This window comes from Hibiscus syriacus, unplaced genomic scaffold (genome assembly GCF_006381635.1).
Source record: "Hibiscus syriacus cultivar Baekdansim isolate YM2019G1 unplaced genomic scaffold, ASM638163v2 tig00110788_pilon, whole genome shotgun sequence".
NCBI classification, from domain to species: Eukaryota; Viridiplantae; Streptophyta; class Magnoliopsida; order Malvales; family Malvaceae; genus Hibiscus; species Hibiscus syriacus.
This window is the reverse complement of record NW_024062863.1, coordinates 3518486-3538567: the sequence shown is the minus strand read 5'-3', so window position 1 is coordinate 3538567 and position 20082 is coordinate 3518486. Positions and strand designations below refer to the sequence as shown.

Below are 20082 nucleotides of genomic sequence, written 5' to 3'. Positions count from 1 at the left end.
TAAGTAGTTGAAGGATTGGGCTGGACACTTACATTAGAGTTTGTCTGATGTACCGCAATAAGGGGTTAAAGTTTTTGCTTTGTAAAACTTAATTTAATTCTAAAAAATGGATTCATCCTTTTAAAAAATAGCCCTTGCAACGATCACTATGAATTTATCCTTTTGAAAAATAGCCCTCGCAATGATGACTTTTTTCTAGTAACCCCATCAATTTAGAAACTTTGTTAATATTTTGGTCAAACATAGTCTTTTCATCGTTGAGATTAATTGAAGATCGTCTCGTTAATTAAAAACTCGTCGAGAGCAAGATTCTTTCTTTATCGTTTTACTTGTTTTTTATGTTGATTATTGTTAGATGTTATTGATGGTTGTGGACAGTGAAAGAATGTATTGACGATGATAGCTCAAGTTTTGGTTGACTTGGTCGTTGATGGCAAGGAAATTTCAATTGTGTTTGAGATTTGGATGAAATGATAGAGATGAAATGTTCGACGCTTGTGAAAAGATGGTGAAACTTTGGAGTATGGGGAGTGTTGTGTTTAGTAGTAATAATGATAGAAAAAACGTTGGATAGTGACGGTGCAAGTGATTTATGGTGGTTGTCAATTTAAAATTTTAAGACTTTTTTAAGAAAAATAAAATAAAAAACATAAACGTGTTATGCCTATATTTTTAAACGATAGTTTATTGCAGTAATCAAAGTAAGTGAATTAAAAGTACAATAATTATATTATAAATTTTAAAACTTTAATAAACAAAATACAAATGTCAAAAGACCATTTGTATAGTTTATTTTTTTATATAAAAAATTATGGGAATCAATAAAAAAATCAATTCAATAGTTGATGACTCTTAATTAATTAATTAATATATGAACTTGTCTTAAGTACATTTCCGAATATTCCAACGGACTACACCAGATAATGATGATGACAACAACAATAATTAAACCCTAGCATGTGCGTATTTGTTTAATTATTATAAATACATAACAAAAGTAAAATAAAATTAATAAATGATGAAGCACTTCAAAAACGTGATGAGAATGTTGTTCAATCGAAACTTCCTATAAAGAAAACCATGAATTATAATAATAGTTTAATACGAGGTCTAATCGTATATATTAAGAAACTGGAACTGAAGGAAGCCAAGCCATCCAATTCAAGTTTAAATCCTCAGCTACAGATTAGGCAGATATGCACTGTGAAACTACCTCAGGATTTGATCCCGGCTTCTTGGCCTCGATTCGTCGGAATCTTTTGGAAGATGATGATTCTGGAGTTCAATGTCTAGCAACATTTCCGGAAAATGAAGCAAACGTTCAAGTTCCGATTCCAACGGATCAGATGGATTGTTCCGATACTGATGCTGTTGCTATAAATGTTGATCGATGGATAACCTTTGATCAATTATTTGATGCGGCGGAGGCTGCCGCTGTTGATGTTTCAGTTCCCAGCCGCGAAGAGACTTCTGACGCTGCGACGGCGATTCACACGCCGCCGAGGAAGGTGCGTTATAAGGGCGTAAGGAGAAGGCCATGGGGGACATACGCGGCGGAGATAAGGGATCCCAAAAGAAATGGTGCCAGAATTTGGCTCGGTACTTACGAGACGCCCGAAGATGCTGCAATGGCTTACGATAAAGTGGCTTTTGAGATGCGCGGCGCAAAAGCCAAGCTGAATTTTCCACACCTTGTTGGCTCAGCTCAGGTGGAGCCTGTGAGATTGGGTAATAACAAGCGAAGGTCTCCGGTGCCCTGTTCGTCTAGAACTCCCGAGTCGAAACGGAGGATAAGCGAGTTTAAGTCGGCATTTGAACCTGAGTTGGGAAGTGAGCTAGAACTCAACATATATCAGTCAATGACAACTGAATTTTAAACAGACCATTATCCGTCAATGGAAAGCGTAAATAATCGCCTAAATTTGGTTGCTAATTTTGATGAACAATTTTGTTCCCTTTCAACAACTTTCGTATTTATAAATTATTAATTGAGAATTTTATTACAACGTGAAAAAGGTTTCCCAAGGAAACTACATCGAAACACATAAATGTTTAAAAGGCTCTTTAGAGTACATTAGATTTGATTAAATCACTAAACTTGATCTAATTCGTGGAAATATGAAAGATTCAGTGTGAACACAACAATAACCAAGTGATACAGTTTTAAAAAATATCCAATATGAACGCACTATCTCTTGAATAATACAATCAAACTCTTCTTTTTATTTTATTTTCACTCTTTAAAAGCCTTTGCCATTTTCGGTGTATTGAAGAATTATATGCGAGATATAAGGATTCTTCATGATGTACAATGCATGAAGTGCACCATAAAAAGGTACAATAACTTGAATTGTAAATCTTGGGTATCTAATAGCTTCAAATGTTTAAGCCTCACCACTTGATCAGGTCCTGTTCTTCCCAACTCAAAATGGAATAAACAAGGGGTTCATCACAAGTTGGTGTGATTCTCAAATTTTAAAGCAACAATCACAAAAGCAGGCAGCAGTATCACTGTCCCAAAAATCAGATTTCATCTGTTGCTGAAATGTTGTGAACAAAAATCTGGCTATTCAACTAAACAACGGCCCAATTGGCTGATGTTCTCTATCTTGGATGCCGTCTCCTGTATTATCCACAACATTAGCCATCAGTGAAACACAGCGGTTCAAAGAATGCACTTTGATCCAATGTTTTCTCAATCCAATTAATAAGCATAATTTTTAGAAGTCACAATAACCAAATATCTAGTGAATTCAAGATAGTATATAAATATGTATCAATATCAGGCTGCAGATGACTGAAAATGAATAGACACCATGAAAACCATACTGAGTCTTCAGTAGAGAGAGAGAACAAACATATTTAAGGATATAAAAAGAAGTTAAAAAACTAGAAAAAAGAATTGACCTCTTTGGTCGGCTTCGGTCTTCATAGTCCATCACTCCACCAGGTTCAGAGAACAACTCCTCAAGCCCTCGGATGTCAACTTCGGCCTGCTTACAGTGTGTAACTTCTGCCACAATGTAAGTAAGCCACATCGACCAACATATTTTGATATTGAATGAGTGAAGTCATGGCAAGCTATATATAGATCCTGTTAAACCCCCGCCCTTTTTTTTGCATCTTAACCAGTTAAGCTCCAATATTTTCTGCATATGCATTTTTGCAAGAATTAAAGGACTCTTTCCCACCATCACCCCCCTCCAAAACATTTTTTCAATATCTTAGAAATGTGTGTTCAAAATCAAAATTAGTTTTAATTTCTTCAATGCTTGTATAAATTTAGTTTAAAAACTAAAAGACAGGACAAAGAAACTAATAAAAACACTTTTCAGCCACATTTACATTCTCATGCGTTTTAATGATTCAATAATGAATTACAGCAAAAGGGCAATCAATACAAAAGGCAATTTGGATTCATCTGACCTTGGCAGTGATGGACTTCTTTACTTCTTCAACCCTATCTTCGACCTCCTTTCGATGTTTTTTGTCCAACTCACTCATAGCATCAGCCCATTTTATCTTCTCTTGAATTGAGATTAGTAAGTTGTCTGATGTTTCCAACCTAGGTTCAAAATTCCGATCCATATACTAATTTATTAATATATGTACAAATACACGCGCAATGATTTAGTAAATTTAACTTTGTATTACGTCAGGCCTACTTGGACTAGCTATAACAAATCCAAAAGGTAATACAAGATCACACGGTAGCAGCTATAAATGCAGCATGGAAGAGGACTAAATAGCATGCACTATTAAAAACCAGAGATGTTACCAGTTGGACAGTGTTTGTATCATACTCCCAAGTTGTCCAGGCCTCAAATCCCTCCCAGCAGCAAAGTGAATCTTCCAAAACAAGCATTATTGATTTTAATAAGCGAAGAAAAATAAATGAAAAGGAAAATTCTTGAGAGGTAAGAACAGTAAACTCATACCTCAAAACATCTTCGCAGTTGATCCAGCTTTCCTCTGACTATACCCTAACAAACAGGTTCAAAAAGGAAAAAAAAATCAGAACATTTTCAGTTTACATGCACCTCCAGTACAAATAACTTCCCTTAAATTTCACAAAACACTCAATGGGAAAGGCAAGCTCCCCCCTCCCCCTCTCTTGTTCCCAATCTTTCCTGAAAGCATAGTGTGGTGCTATTTGAACTTTCCTTTGGTAGTCACACCCAAACCTTCCTAAAAGCAGGGTGTAATTTAAGGTATTGGGTGTAACCAGAAAAGGAAAGTTCAAATAGCTCTCAGTGTCCCTTAAAATTCAACAAAGCACCCCGTAGGGATGGCAGGTGTCCCCTCCCCCCTCTTCCTCTTCATTCCCAAACCCTAGCGGAAGCAAAGTTTGATCTAAGTTATTGAGCACAATCAACACAAGAAACTTTAGAAAGTTCTATGCACGTGTTTGTAAAGCAAAACATATGAAGTGTGATACAATATCAAGATGCTTCTTTGGCATTCCCTGGGAACAACACAGATATACTCTATATGTTAACCCTCCCAAAAAATCATGTGCGAGTGCACAAATAGCTGTATGATTCTTTCACGGGCCACATGTTGCATAAAAATCATTCATTAACAATCAAAAGCTCACATCCTCAGGCCTTTCAAGTCTGTTCCAGTAGCTAAAGCATGTCGTAATGTAGTAAATCCTAGGATGAAAAAGAATAGAGAATCAATCTGGGAGACTACCCACCGCATACATGCACTCATTGATAAGAAAATCTTCAAGTCCACGGACATTGGTGACATCTAACTCCAGCATTAATTGATCGTATGGGAGTTCCTGGTGAAGATGTTTAAAATGGTAAATGAACTTGATGCAACCAACATTTAAAGCCAAAAGTGTAATCATCGGACAAAGGTTCCCCACCAATTATACATATACCCATTTTAGTTAGAAAGTGGGACAAAACAATTCGGAAAGGCATTCAAAATTTTAAAGAAATTCTAAAGACTTTGTTCCACCATGTTAAGAAGACAGCTACCTCAAAGTGGCATGTTTGATGAATATCAAAATGACTATAACATCTACAATACCTTGTTTGTCTCGGCAAGTGTAAGGACAGTAAGTTGCTTTAGCTTGAGAACTTGATCAGGAACCAGTTGAGGAAGACTGCCACTATTGTCTAATCAAATAATTTAAACAGAAAGATTTGATCACATTATGATGTGAAGAATAACTATAAGAACAATCAAGACAAAGAAATTTATTGAGTGGTTTAATCAAGTAAAGGACATTCTGCTACCCAAAATGCCTGTAATGATAACCATCACAGATGGACATTGTCTTAAGGAAGACTGTAGACGTGAGAAAGAGCGGAAAAGAGAAAAAAATATGGAAAATGGCAAGTCATTAAAGCTGGTATTCAATGAAAAGCCTGTTCAATCACTAGTCTGGGAAACTTCCATTTAGATGAAGAAATTAGTGTAAATGCTTTCTTTCGCAAGATTAGTAAATAATAGTTTACATAATTGGATAATTTTAAGTGTTCTCTTTTTTCAGTTCTCAAACAATTTAAAGGAAAGTTGTCACTTTAGCCATGAGCAACCACAATAAGGAAAATGACACATTTCAAATCTTTGTATTGAACAAATTATACACTTATCACAAGCAATAAGACACAGGTTTTCCAGCTTACTCTTGTAATCGCTCCATGTGCCATGGGCAAACAAGCGAAGCACCTCGAGGTACACCGAGTTTTCAGTTCCTTCCAGCTGCAAAGGCATATATGTTACATATAAATTACAACTAAACTATAGCATAAAACCAAAAGTGAAGCAATAAAGAATACTACCGACACGAAAAAGAAAACAGTTAATAAGCCATGTCTAGCAAGAAAATAATTGGTGACGGTTTGATTTCTTAGATTAAAGAAAGAAGGGAAAAATAAAAAGAATTGATAATGGAATAGAATTTGACCTCGGTGACGGTGGGCACGGCAAGAATCTCGGAGAATGCGAAGAGGGAAGGATGCGACGTTGCTTCGACGATTACGGAACCAAGGGCCGTCCCTTTCTGAGCCGACGCTTGCTTAACGAAGCGATCGATCAACACGGCTTGCTTTTGCTCGATATCCATCTTAAAAACTCGACCCCCCGAACACAAACCAGGAGGTGAAAAAAGAAAATTTAACTTAAAAAAATTGAAGAATGTTCTTGAAAACAAAAATCACCGAGAGAAAAGCAGTAGGAAAAGGAGAGAATAAATAAACAAATAAAAAGCTAGGGTTTTGGCGTTGGAGACGGAATGTTAAACGACGGAAATTTTAGGTATAAGTTTCTAATGTTTTCTGGATTTAAGAACTGTGTCGCAACGTAGCATCACATTAACAGGTGCCTAGACTACGCCTTTAAAAGTTGAGTTCGAATATTATTAATTTCGAAAAAGTATAAATTAATTTTGACTCGATTAAAAAATTTATTAGTTTAAAATTATAAAATTTTACTAAAAAAAATTAAAGTTCGATGCAAGTTAAAAAAAAATTTTAACTCGTAATATTTTTAGAGCTTAATTGGAACTCAAACTTGAGTTCCAAATCTTAAGTACATAAAATATTTATATTATATTTTAAAAGAGAATAACAATATATATATATATATATTAATAATTTAATTTAAAATTTAAAAAAAATATATTATTTTTTTTAAGTTGTTCGTGAGTTTTTCAAATCGAATATTGAATAATTCATTTTTGACTTATTAAGAATACAAATCGAATTTAAACTCAAATCAACTCTATTCAATTCAAGAGTTAATTAACCTTTAACCAAATGCTATTAAATAACTCACACCTCACAATATATTACGTTGTATTTACAGTTATGATCTAAACTTCACATTCCATGATAAATAATTCTTTAGATTAGGAATATTTACAGTTATGGTCTAAACTTCACCTTCCATGATAAACAATTCAATAGATTAGGATTGCATGCATTTATTTTACCTACTAAAAGTAATTATATAGGTTAAATTGGGTGCATGTTTAAACTTAAAATATTGAAATTTGAATAAGACTCTTTTAAATTATATATCGTATCATATCGAGTGTATGCAAATTAATGTTAGATCAGACTCAATTTATGTATATCCCTATTAGCCATTATGATATATTTGATAAAACATTTAATTTTTTTTGGGTAAACTACTCTTTCTATCGTTAATTTTTTCTATAATTTTTGTTTTAGTCCCTTAACTTTGAAAATTTTACACTTTATTCAACAGTTATCAAACGGCTGAGGCATTGACCTCAATCGACATTGATGACGAAAAGAAAAAACATAAAGCGAAGTTTATCTTCAAACTGAATATATAATTTTCTATTGGGAGAAAATACTTTCTTTCTAGTAACTTTTAGAAGTAGAAAGCTTTAAATCCGAATCAGATAATGCATAGCTCTTTTTTTATATGCGATCGTTCCATTGTTGCTTTAATGAAAAAGAAGAATATTTGCTTCCTTTCCTTTTCTTTAAGGTTTGTCATAAGATATAAAGAGAAAATTCCCTCCTATTCCTTGTTTCATACATTGGAAGCTTCCCATATTTGAAATATTCTTTATTCACGGCATTAACACCTTACGAATACCTGGAAATTAAGATCAACTTTATTCTTTGGAAATTGGCCTCATCGGTGACTAGTTAAGGTCTAAGTTCTCGCAACCCTGGCTAGCACCTCACATGGATAAGGTTGTGTAATCTGTGTTGCTTGCGCTGTCGCGAATTCCACTGACTTGATAATCCTCGAGCCTATGAAATAGCCCCAATTACTACCAAGGTCTGCTCTTCATATATATACGGAGAAATATTTCCACAAGTTGTTGCCTTTGATAGGGATGGATCGAGAGGACTGACAAGTTGTTGGCCTTTAGGGAAGGGAAGAGTTGCATCATTTTGTTTGGATTGCGGCCTACCGTTTACTCTCCACCTTTTGGAACCTCTTCGGCTTCTTTCTTGGACGCTTGCAATAATACTATTTATTTCTTTGCAGCTTGACTGATGATCCCTTCGTTTGCAGTTTACAGATTACAGAAGAGCTGTTGTACTTTGTCCTAAATGTTTCTGAATTTTGAAATATATGCTTGAGATCCTTTGTCCCATTTGGTCACCTCTCTAGCAGTTCCGATCATTACAATCAAACCTCAATATCATTATCACACTAAATTTCTGGGTTTGAACTTCATTTTATTCGGCACTTGAACCAACTCATAATTATTCTAGATTATGTGGTTTTTGCCCAAAAATAAAGAACAATTATTTAATATATTAAGATTATAACCTTTTAAAAGCAGCTTTAATTATTTTTTATTTAAATATTAATTATGAATACGATTGTGGACTAAAACTGTTCAGCGCAAGAGAAAAATAATAATTTCACCATTAATTTATCAAAGAATAAATATATATTTTGATATGTAAACTCAGAGTATTTATCAAAGGATATATATATATATATATATTGATATTTGAATTGAATTTTAAAATTTAGTTTGATATTTTAGTTTAATTTTAAAGTTTACTTTGATGCCTAAATTTTTTGTCCAATTAAGTACCTAAACTAACTAGTTCAAATTGATACCCGATTTCGTTCAAATTGATATTCATTTTTTCCATTAGTTTTCCCCGGCATAGTTGCTGTTACTATGTCGTGAGCTTTTTAACAATTGAATCATGAAATCAAATTCAAATGTCTAATTAGATAAAAAAAAAATTAAATTACATTTTAAAATCAAATTTAAACATTAAGATATAAAGATATTTACATTTTATCAAATATTCTTAAAATAAAACAGTCTAAAAAGTTAAAAGGTTGATGCAATTAATTAAGTAATATTTGTTTGTGTGGGGGTGGCAATCTTTTTTAGAATCAGATGCTTGAGTTTGGAGCATCTTCATCCTTGGCATCGGAAAAGGCAAGCTTTTGAGTTTTAAGCTTTCATCGGCTAAAAATGGATTCTTCCACACCATTAAATACTTACAACTTTTGTTATTTCATGTTAAAAAAAATGAGAGAAAATAGCAAATAAAATAAAGAAGGAAGAAAGAAAGAGGGAGGTTGGGTCCAATGAGACTATGAAATGGAGAGAAAGGAAAGTTGAGAAGAACCTCCCATTGCTTTTTTCTTCAAATGTATACATGTCTAGTATATGCTTGCATGTGATTTTGGATTTATGCTTTCTGTATGTTCTTTTACAATGGTATGTAATCACTATAAACACTATAAATTTTCTTTTCATCGCTAATAATATACTATATAAATATAATTATATAATTAATTAAGTCTAAATGTTTTAAAAAGATAATAATTTTTTTATCATTAATGTGACTCAAAGATTTAAATTTTAATGTTTAATTTAATGTTTATCCTTGGATGCCTTTGTCTGAAGCACAACGTAAAAACAAATATCAACCTTCTCCAAGACTGCAACACCAAATAATTAACAAATATTATTAAATAATTAAATATTCACTTTAAAGTCTAAACAGTCATCAGTAATTTAACCAAAAAAGGTGAAAAATAATAATAACAATTTTGAACTCGGATGACACAGGCTGAGAAACAGTTCAAATACTCCATTAGCAGCTTTACCTTACATTTGCGCTTCATTTCTCAATTACTACCGCTTAATAGATTTAACCGTACGCGCCACCACCAATTAGTGTGTTAGAATGGGCTGTACGGCGTCGAAGCTAGACAACGAAGACACAGTAAGGCGATGCAAAGACAGGCGCCGCCTGATGAAGGAAGCCGTTCACGCTCGACATCACCTAGCAGCCACTCACGCCGATTACTGCCGCTCTCTCCGCGCCGCTGGCTCTGCTCTCTCCACCTTCGCTTCTGGCGAACCCCTTTCCGTCTCCGACGAAACCCCCGCCGTCCTCCTCCATCCCGCCGCACCGTCTCCGCTGCCAACGACCAAACCGATTCCTCCACGTGTCCCTCCATCTCCGTCCCCTTCTCTCCACCCTCCTCCACCCCCTCCTCCTTTATCTCCTTCCCCCTCTTCTCCAACAATCGCTAGCTCCAAACTCCCTCACATACTATCACCTTCCAGCATCTCATCTCCCGCACCCAATCGTCGTCGGCTACATAAGGTGCCCCCGAAACTCCCTCACATTTTGCCCGAATCGAGCCCCTGTTCTTCTCCACAAAGCTCGAAATCCGGTTTCTACAACAACTTTTTCCCAACCGCGTATCAAGCAAATTCCACTTACTCAAACACTCCTTCCCAGACTTCTTCCGTTTGGAACTGGGAAATTTTTTACCCTCCATCTCCACCAGACTCCGAATTCTTTGACCAAAAACAACAACAGCGAAAGCAACAACTACTACCCCATGGGCATCATCATTTGGATTCAAACTACCCTGAAGAATCGGAAGAAACCGAAACGGAAAAATCAGAGTATGATTTCTTCCGTCCACATAACCCGAACAACCGTTACAATATCAATTCCGTTAACGGCAAGAGTAATTTCGACGAGGAAACCGAAAGAGAAGAAGTGCAATGCAGTGAATGGGGAGATCACGATCGTTACACTACAACGAGTTCATCTGAGGAAGACGAGGACGTGGCATCTAGATCCGAGTTTGGGAATCGCTCCAATTTCGGTTCGTCGATGAGAGGGGAGTCCGACAAGTTCAATCATCTTCATAATCAGATTACTCATCCAGTAAATATTCAGCCACAGCAGCAGATGTATGGGGCCATCGCGGGGAATAAAATGGACAGTAAGTCGGAGGATGCGGGATCGTCGGCGGGAAGTTATAGAACAGGTGCTATGATGGATATGAAAATGGTTGTTAGGCATAGGGATTTGAAAGAGATTGTCGATGCGATCAAAGAGAATTTCGATAAAGCTGCCGCCGCCGGGGATCAGGTCTCGGAGATGCTTGAAATCAGTAGAGCTCAGATTGATAAAAGCTTCAGGCAATTGAGAAGTAAGTTCCGGTTGTGGAGAATTTTTTTTTTAAATTCAGCTGAAATTGAATTAATTTTAATCACCTTTACTTTTTCTTTCTGTGATTCTTTTTAATTTGTTTTCCATTTTACAGAGACGGTGTATCATTCAAGTAGCATGTTCAGTAACTTGAGCTCAAGCTGGACTTCAAAACCGCCGTTGGCGGTGAAATACCGGCTCGACGCTGCTGCGCTAACTGAAACGGGCGGTTCAAAGAGCCTTTGCTCTACTTTAGACCGGCTCTTGGCTTGGGAGAAGAAGCTCTACGAGGAAGTCAAGGTAATGGTTTCACTTTTTTTTAAAAAGAAATATTTATTCTTTTTTAAAAATGGGTTAGCTTTTTACTAATAATATTGATGGTTAGCGTAAGTCCACCGCAGTTTTAGACTGTTGATTTTTTCATCTTGACGGAACACCCCTTTAGGAAAATGTTAACGGGGCCGAATCTTTCGGGGTACTGTCGTCACAAATGTACAGTCGTCGTCGTAATAGTATTAGTTTTTTTTTCACGTTTATGTTTTGACTAATCCGAATTAAACTGCATACACTTAAATTTGATAGGTGAGTCTCTTTAAAAATTTTCTACGTATATAAATACTCAAACTCAATATCTAATCTTAGTCATCCGATATTTTGTTTACTTTTTAGTATTGGTAGTGGTTTAATAGAGTTGTGATGACTAAAATACCCTTGGCATTGATGTTAAGACGGTTATTATAGGCTTGATATTAGGATCTATTTGTTTGACTGTAATTGATTTTCTAGAAATTGAATTCTGGAAAATGGATTACTGGAATTTGAATTCTGGAAAACGTTTTTCGGAAAATGTTTTCCGTAAAATGAATTACATTTTTCTGAAAAACATATGGAAAACGTTTTACGATGTTTGGAAGATGTTGTTTAAACCTTTTTTTCCACTAGCTGATGTGTTTTTAAAAATTATTTATTATAAATATTAAATACAATAAATAATATTATTTATCATAAAACTTAATATTATTATTTTTTAAAATATTAAAATAATTTATATATTATTAAATATTATTTTTATAATTTTATTAATAAAAATATTAATATTGGTATATTTTACTGAAATAAAAATATTATAAATTATATTAATTATTTATTAAAGTAATAGTTTTATATTATATTTTAAAAATATTAATTAGTATATTTTAAATATCTTTGTTAAAATATTATTAGATTATTATATTAATATTAAATATATAAATAATATTATTCATTATTAATAATTTAATAATATTATTTCTATGAAATTAATAAATAATATAAATTTTATTAATAATTTATTATATATTATTAAAATAAAAATATAATATCTTATTTTATTATAATATAATTGATTATTTTAAATATATATTTTAATAATTAATATTTTGATTAAAATGCTATTAGAATATTTTATTAATATTAAATTCATAAAATAAAATTATTTTGAGTATTTATTCTTTAAAGTGAAAAGTTCGGAAAATGACTTACGGAAAATCAGATCGTAAGTCATTTTCCAGAAAACACAAAGGAAATTCTGTTGACCTGAAAAATGTTTTACGTTGACTAACCAGTTTTTCTCCAACCAAACACTGTAAAACATTTTTTGGAAAACGAATTACATGAAACAAACACGGAAAAACATTTTCCGGAAAACTAATTACGTGAAATAAACACGGGGTTTCGGGAAAATCAATTTCGTAATTGGTTTTCCTCCAAACAAACAGACCCTTATTTTAAGCTAGATTCATTTTGGCTACCAGTAGCCAACTACCTTTCTTTCCTTCCAGATTCCTAGTCTTGCATTTGTTAATAATGCAGTGGGAGATTTCTTGTTTGGAAAATGCTTTTGTATAACCATGATATCTGACTTATTGGTCGACTAATTCGGATTGAATATTTTCATTTATGGGACGACCCTCCCAAGCCAATTTTCTCTATTTACAAGAGCAGATTTGAACCTTGACTTTATTTAGACCTGGCTCTCATCCTATTAGATCAACCAGTAGTTGGTGGGAAATGTTTTCTTTTACATCAGTGCACGAACTTTAGTTTCCTACCTTCCACTTACTTTAATTGATGCTGGTTGGTGGAGAATAAAGACGATTTTGGTTAATTTGCCCTTATGCTTCAATTGTAAGATTTTCAGTTGGACGTTTTGTACCGAGTTTTTTTTTATCGAATGCTAAAGGAAAAAGTTTCTAGTTAACTTTTATGGGGTAATAAATTCCCACCCCCCCATGAACATAACATAGTGTTCTTTTAATGAACTTTTGTAAGTTTCTTGAATTGGTTAGACATGTTGATTCTGGTGCATATTGTTTATGGATAATATTAATGAGAAACATGTGGTGCAAAGATAATTTGATAGTTTACACGGTTGTTGCCTTCAAATGAGGCTGTGTTTCTGCCATTGTCAGTTATGTTTATGTTGGATCTATGTTGTTGAGATGGGTGCTGATATAGGCAATATATTCTGACACTTTCAGGCCAGAGAAGGAGTAAAGATTGAGCATGAGAAAAGGTTGTCAGCGTTGCAAAGTCAAGAATACAGGGGGGAGGATGAAACCAAGATAGACAAAACCAAAGCATCAATAACAAGGCTGCAATCACTAATTATCGTCACATCTCAGGCTGTCTCGACCACGTCTACTGCCATTATTGGGCTTAGAGACAGTGATCTTGTTCCACAGCTTGTTGAACTTTGTCATGGGTAAGCTGTCCTTTTAACCCTGTTGTTACTCTCTGTTCTGTCTTGAAATGGATAAGAAATTCTTTGGAAATGTTAAAGATGCAATGCTACTATATGGAGCCTTACACCACTAAACATTCTATGGCCTCTCTTGGAAACTTATATGAATCATGAAACACCAATCTAAATTGATTCTTACTTAGAGAACTTGTCCTTGGGTGGCTTGAGTTCTTCAGGACGGGAATAGAATCTCACATTGGTTTCATCTCATGTGAAACATGTAGTGTAGATTTTAGCTGGTTACAGGGTAGGTGAACCATTATTGGTCACTGCTCCGCCATGCCACTTGATCACCCTCTCTGAGAACATGTGCCTTGTGTAGTCTAGATCCTTTTAATTCGGTGGCCCTACTACCACTTGACGGTGTTTCTTCTATAGAGCCCTTTTTAGCCACTGGCAAGTGGGGGATGGGGGTTAGGTGCACTGGAGTTAACTATCCTATGACCCACCATAATCTAATTTGACAGGTTGTTGAAACTTGAAAGTGCTAAACAAATCAAAGCCTCTTATTATCAGAATCACTCAGCTATGTGATTAAGAATGAGTTACACTCTGCAGTGTAACTCAGACAGTTTGCACACTCTGCAGTGTATCATCCATTGTTATATTGCACATGCCGACTTCAAATGGGTTATAATACTCGAGTTATAATGGTGGTTCAGATAATTTACGAGGAACATACCTGCAAACCTTGTGTTGGTGGTCATATTAATAATTTTGTAGTGTTTTGAAAACCTGCATCTCTATACACCCATCCTACCGGAGGAAGAAGATAATTTGACTTGAGAGTTGGAGAGAAGAATAATGATAGACTGCCAGATTTTATTGGATGAAAACCTTATTCGGAATTACTTCTTTTAGTTGATTAGATTATTTAGGGGTTTGTAATTTTTATAATTATTGTCCATTTATAGAATTTTAGAGTAAATATAAAATTTTTGGTACTAGATTAATTCCAACTTGAATATTATCTTTACAAGTTGAATACGGATGCAGGTTCTGGTATATGTGGGGGTTGATGCATCAATATCATGAGGTTCAGAACAATATTGTGCAGCAAGTCCGTGGCCTTATAAACAGATCAGGAAAAGGTGATTCAACTTCCGAACTGCATCGGCAGGCAACGCGTGATCTTTAGTCGGCTGTCTCTGCTTGGCACTCTAGTTTCTGCCGTTTAATAAAATTTCAACGGGATTTTATCCGCTCCCTCCATGGCTGGTTCAAGCTCACCCTTCTTCCTGTCAGCAATGACAATGTTGATGACAACGGCAGCAGTAGCACAGTGCTCTCTGATGCATATGCTTTTTGTGATGAGTGGAAGCTTGCTCTTGACCGAGTCCCTGACACAGTTGCTTCTGAAGCTATCAAAAGTTTTATCAATGTTGTCCACGTGATATCTGTTAAACAATCTGAAGAGCTTAAGATTAAGAAGCGAACTGAAATTGCATCGAAGGAGCTTGAGAAAAAGGCGTCATCTCTCAGGAACATAGAGAGGAAGTTCTACGACTCGTACTCTATGGTTGGTATCGGCCTTCCTGATTCTGGGGCTGACCACGGGCAGGTACTGGATGCTCGGGATCCCCTGGCAGAGAAAAAATCCGAGCTTGCAGCCTGTCAAAGGCGGGTGGAAGATGAGATGTTGAGGCATGCCAAAGCAGTAGAGGTGACAAGAGCAATGACACTGAATAATGTTCAAACAGGCTTGCCAGGGGTTTTTCAAGCATTGACAAGTTTTTCTGCCTTATTTACCGAGGCACTTCACTCGGTTTGCTCCCGTTCCTATCATATCAAATAGATGAATACATTTTCCTCGACACGTGAAGAATTTTTTAGGTAAGAGCTAGGGTTTTTCTGGCCGTTGGCTCTTAGAATTATTATTATTATTTGCCTGGGGAAGTGTAAATACATGGGAGGTGGTCTTTTGGTGGTTTTGTCAATTATCAATTCTGTGCAGGAAATTGCTTCATTTTTCATTCTCGTATCACAAAAGGGGGGGGGGGGATGGTGTTGCAATTTCCGCAGATTAATAATAAAGATGAACTCCGATGGATTTGAAAGTGAAAGATGAATATTGCTATGCAAAAAAAGTAAAAGAAAAAAGAACCCTTTGTCTCTGGTCCGTTTAAGGTTTGGCATATGAGTGTAGTGTTTACGCCGCTTTGTGTTTGGAAATGAGCATGGATTTTCATTGATTTTGAGTGAGCTGATTCAGCTGAAGTATATACCACCTGATCAAACGGTTTTTGAGTAAAGCAAACACATCATCCTCTAAATCAGAACTAGAAGAATTCAAAGTCCAGATATTTACCGCCGGATTTCATGTCTGTCCCTTGCCCCATCCTTTTTCTGTGTGTAAGCAAAATTTCCAAAAACCAAAAATTCTAAATTAAAAGAATTTGATAGAGAGCCCGAGCTCTTTCTCTCTCTAGACTCTGTTTCTTCTCTTTCTTTCTTTCTTTTTAAGCTCTGTTACTAAAAACAAGCTTTAGCCATTGTGTGATGGTTTAGTATTGGCAGACCAGCTTTTTACTTTATTTTTTGAGATTGAGTAGGCGAGTTTATTAGCTTTTTGCAAGAGATTAGTGAGTGAATAATGGGTAAGTTACAAATTACATCACTCAACTTTCTTTTTATTTCTATTTTGGTAATTAATTTTTTTTAAATAATTTACTAATTAAATTTTGATTTACTCCTACTTTAATTACACGTAATTAAATACTTAATAAAGTTATGATTGGTCATTTTTATTTAAAATTTTATAAAATAATCTCGTAATTTTATTTATGAAAAATCTCATAAGTTTTTATTTTTATTTTTCGATGATAATTTTTTTTTTCAAATTCCAATGATGGGTAGGTGGATAAAAACAAAGCGAGTCGTATATCTTGATTTTATATTATTCAATGGTAGATATTATATATCAGAGTGAGTTAATATTTTAGAAGTTTTGGGTTTATAGTTGAGTTTTATGAGTTGTAAAGTTATTCAATTAAAATCTAAATTGATAGAATGATGGGAGATAATGAGTTGAGTTCGTTGATATTCTGACTGGTCGAAGAAGACACTAAATAATCTATAATTTTAATGACTAAAATGGAATAAAGTTAAAATTAAATGATAAAATTTATAATCTATAATTTGTCCTTATTGTCAAAAATAAAATAAAAAAATATTAAATCAAACCGAATCAAATTCATCACATTCTAATTAGTGAACCGTTTTGGGTCCACTGTAGTGGCCCCACCTCTGCTCTTTCTTTAAGCTACATTGCCTTTTTCCAAGGTAGGGATGCTCCTTATCCCCCCGGGCCCAACACACACAAGCACACTCTGTCTCGGCCATCGCCAAATTGGAACCATTTTCATAATCGGCGTTGGGATTTTCTTCAGCTGCCGTAATCCATTTAGACGCCTGCAATCATCAAGTGCTCAAGGTATAGCGCGTCTTTTTTTCTTTTTCTTTGTTGAATCAGTACATTGTTGGATTTTTTACTAGAAGCATGTTAATTTAAAAGGAAAAGTATATAAATACTCTCCCAACCTTTAGAGCGCTTCAACTTTTAAAACTTAAAATACGGGAATGTACCGGAGAAGCCGTTGTTGTTTATGTCCAACTCATAAAAATATATGAGTTTCGAGACGTCCACTACGGAACCGAAGAACATGTTTGAATTTGCATGGAAGATAGCCAGATCGAGGAGGTTATCGACGAAACGTTCCAGTGTTGGGGCCGCTAATAGAAACCCGTTGAAGTCAATGTCGGTAACGGCAACGGAGAATTCATTGTCCGGTGGGTTATCACAGTAAAAGCCCGTGTAGTTGCATATATCCGACGCGATCCAATTCCCCATCCTGTTAAGCGCGACATCGGTGATCGTTCTCTTGAATGCTTGGATTAAGGGGTAAACAACGACAAGTCTCTACCTCACCTTGGCGAACGACCGGTTAATCGGCTCGATCCGCAAAGAATGCACAACATTAACTCAACATTAGTCGAGGTTTTACTGCTGAACAATAAGCTATTAGGTTGTCTCTCTTACGAACTAGGGTTTTTGAAAGAGCTTAGAGTCTTCGACGTCGAAATCAACCTGTTAACGATCCATTGCCGATATCCTTGTCCTGCTTGGAGAAGATCGAGCTGCTCAACTTTGCTAATAATCTGCTCTACTAGGAAATGCCTGAGGAACTGTGTGCGCTTCCAAACTTGGTGAACTTGTCGTTGTCGGGTAAAGGCAAAAGTGAACAAGTAAAGGCAGCTTGACAGAATAAATAATGGGCAATGCTTAAGTTGATTCTAGTGAAAGACAGAAAGAATGACTTGGATTAAGAGAGAAGAAGAAGAATGGGTCAACGGGAGTTGAAGAAGGGTTAACTGTCACGTTAGTAAAAAAAATGTTTAACGGGAGGGTTAACGACCACGATAGCAAAAACTAACGGCAAAGACCTTATTAAAAATGAACTAAAAATTTTATGACTGTATTGCAAGTCTCAAAAGTTGGATGAATAAAATGAAAATATCCTAAAAATTGGGAGACTATTTATATACTTTAATTTAAATTACAAATTTTAATAAATTATAATTTATTATATATTTGTAATTTAAATTAGAGAAAATAACCTCAGTGACAAAAAATCCAATATAATATATAATTTTAACCAACTTTTTCCGGATTTGCCAAAATGACCAACAAAATCGCAATGCGATCGCTAATTCGCAACGCGATCTCCATTATCGCAAATCAGTTTCCAGATTTGCAACGCGATTATGATAATCGCAATGCGATTTTCCAATTTCGCGTTGCGATTTTCCCAATTCGCAATGCGAATAAGTAAATCGCAATGCGAATAAGTAAATCGCAATGCGAATTTGGAAAATCGCAATGCGATACTGACTATCGCAATGCAATTTTCCTAATTCGCATTGCGATTTACGTATTCGCGTTGCGATTTACGTATTCGCGTTGCGATTTTCATAATTCGCAATGCGAATACGTAAATCGCAACGCGATTAAGTAAATCGCAATGCGAATTAGGAAAATCGCAATGCGAATACGTAAATCGCAATACGAATCTTACTATCGCAATGCGATTTACATAGCGCCATTCGTATTAACGCATATTTTTTTTTCAAATTCCAAACACAAATTTTTTCTTAATATATCGGAAACTGAACCGTCCACAGTAATCGCAACTCATAACCTCAAACCTAAAATCACAACACTCAGCCCCATCTCTATCTCTCACTCTCTACGGCGAAATCCGTCCCCATCTCCGAAGATTTCCGTCCCCATCGCCGGCAAAATCCCTCACAACCATTCACAGTCAGAAATCCCTCACAATCATTCAAAAATGGAAAATCAACCTCCGAGGGTTAGTTTTTTTTTTATTATTTTGAAATTTTTGCATTATTTTAGTTTATTCATATTGATATTGATGATAAGTTTACTGGTAATTTCAATAATAGATTAACCATTTCACTTAGATTTCTTATTAAATTCATTCGATTGCTGCCAATACTGCTAAACTGTTTAGCCTGTGAAGTTAGTATTTGTCTTTGTTTTGTCTTTTGGTTGAAGTAATGAAGAAGAAGAATAGTTTCAAGAATGAAAATCGGAACGCGGAAATAACTATCGCAACGAGAGAATCGCAACGCGAAACCAAAATCGCATTGCGATTTTCATTTCGCGTTGCGATTCTCTCGTTGCTATTTTCATTTCGCGTTGCGATTCTCTCGTTGCGATTTTCATTTCGCGTTGCGATTCTCTCGTTGCGATAGTCATTTCTGCGTTGCGATTTTCATTATCTCGTTGCGATTTTCATTTCAACTAAAAGACAAAACAGTGTTGCAAATTTTAGTTTCAAGAATAAACTACTATTTATGTTTATTGTTTTTGGTATATCTTCACAGTGTAGTTTTTGGTATATCTAACTTGGTATGTTTATTGTTTTTGTAGAAATTTTTTTCGGCTTCATTGACATTAAGGAATAAAGTTAGCCTAGCCACTACAATTGCTTCGAAGCTTTCACCTGCACAAAGAAAATTGTTTGAGGAAACCTGCTTCGGGTCATGGCTGAGAGTACAGCATCCGGGTGGAGATGCTAATTTGACCCATTTGTGGCTTCAGACCATGACTAGCGATCTACCCGACAGTATACAACGTGGTGAGGAAGAGATATGGTTTCATTTTCCACCAGCGTATACTTGTTTTAGGCGGAAGGAGTTCAGCTTAATCACTGGTCTACGATTCGGATACGATGATGTAGGCCGGTACACTCGTTATATCACCCGCCCATCATGATTATCCAGGGTTTTTCCTGATGAGTCAATAGAGAAGCCGAACTTACACGTCGACGACATGAA

General features: G+C 35.3%; 2 protein-coding genes and 1 pseudogene across 6 annotated transcripts; 2 read left to right on the top strand and 1 right to left on the bottom strand.

Moving 5' to 3' along the window:
• Nucleotides 1-1196: 1196 nt before the first annotated feature.
• Nucleotides 1197-1877, top strand: LOC120140998 (ethylene-responsive transcription factor 13-like). Its single transcript, XM_039155960.1, has one exon. The coding sequence runs from the start codon at nucleotides 1197-1199 to the stop codon at nucleotides 1875-1877; it is 681 nt and encodes a 226-aa protein (XP_039011891.1).
• Nucleotides 1878-2320: 443 nt separating this feature from the next.
• LOC120140679 (COP9 signalosome complex subunit 7-like) lies at nucleotides 2321-6230 on the bottom strand. 5 transcript variants are annotated; one of them, XM_039155648.1, is made up of 9 exons: nucleotides 5927-6230; nucleotides 5646-5721; nucleotides 5044-5132; nucleotides 4700-4789; nucleotides 3939-3983; nucleotides 3779-3849; nucleotides 3427-3565; nucleotides 2908-2996; nucleotides 2321-2623 (listed from the first exon to the last, which is right to left on the bottom strand). In XM_039155648.1, exons 1-9 carry the CDS (start codon nucleotides 6083-6085, stop codon nucleotides 2605-2607), a joined length of 777 nt encoding a protein of 258 aa, XP_039011579.1. In that variant the 5' UTR covers nucleotides 6086-6230; the 3' UTR covers nucleotides 2321-2604. The 5 variants fall into 5 exon arrangements, with proteins under 5 accessions (XP_039011579.1, XP_039011581.1, XP_039011582.1 ...); XM_039155650.1 differs by having other exon boundaries at nucleotides 2908-3013; nucleotides 5927-6229; XM_039155651.1 differs by having other exon boundaries at nucleotides 2908-3010; nucleotides 5927-6229.
• A 3404-nt stretch (nucleotides 6231-9634) lies between these two features.
• Nucleotides 9635-15722, top strand: LOC120140677 (annotated as a pseudogene).
• The last annotated feature ends 4360 nt before the right edge of the window (nucleotides 15723-20082 follow it).

Excerpts from the sequence above, each read along its gene's own strand:
- LOC120140998 (XM_039155960.1), top strand. The coding sequence starts at position 1,197 with ATGCACTGTGAAACTACCTCAGGATTTGATCCCGGCTTCTTGGCCTCG.
- LOC120140679 (XM_039155648.1), bottom strand. The coding sequence starts at position 6,085 with ATGGATATCGAGCAAAAGCAAGCCGTGTTGATCGATCGCTTCGTTAAG. Across the intron at positions 4,790-5,043 it reads CACTTGCCGAGACAAACAAG|GAACTCCCATACGATCAATT; the intron begins GTATTGTAGATG and ends CATCTTCACCAG. Across the intron at positions 3,566-3,778 it reads ATACAAACACTGTCCAACTG|GTTGGAAACATCAGACAACT; the intron begins GTAACATCTCTG and ends TTTTGAACCTAG.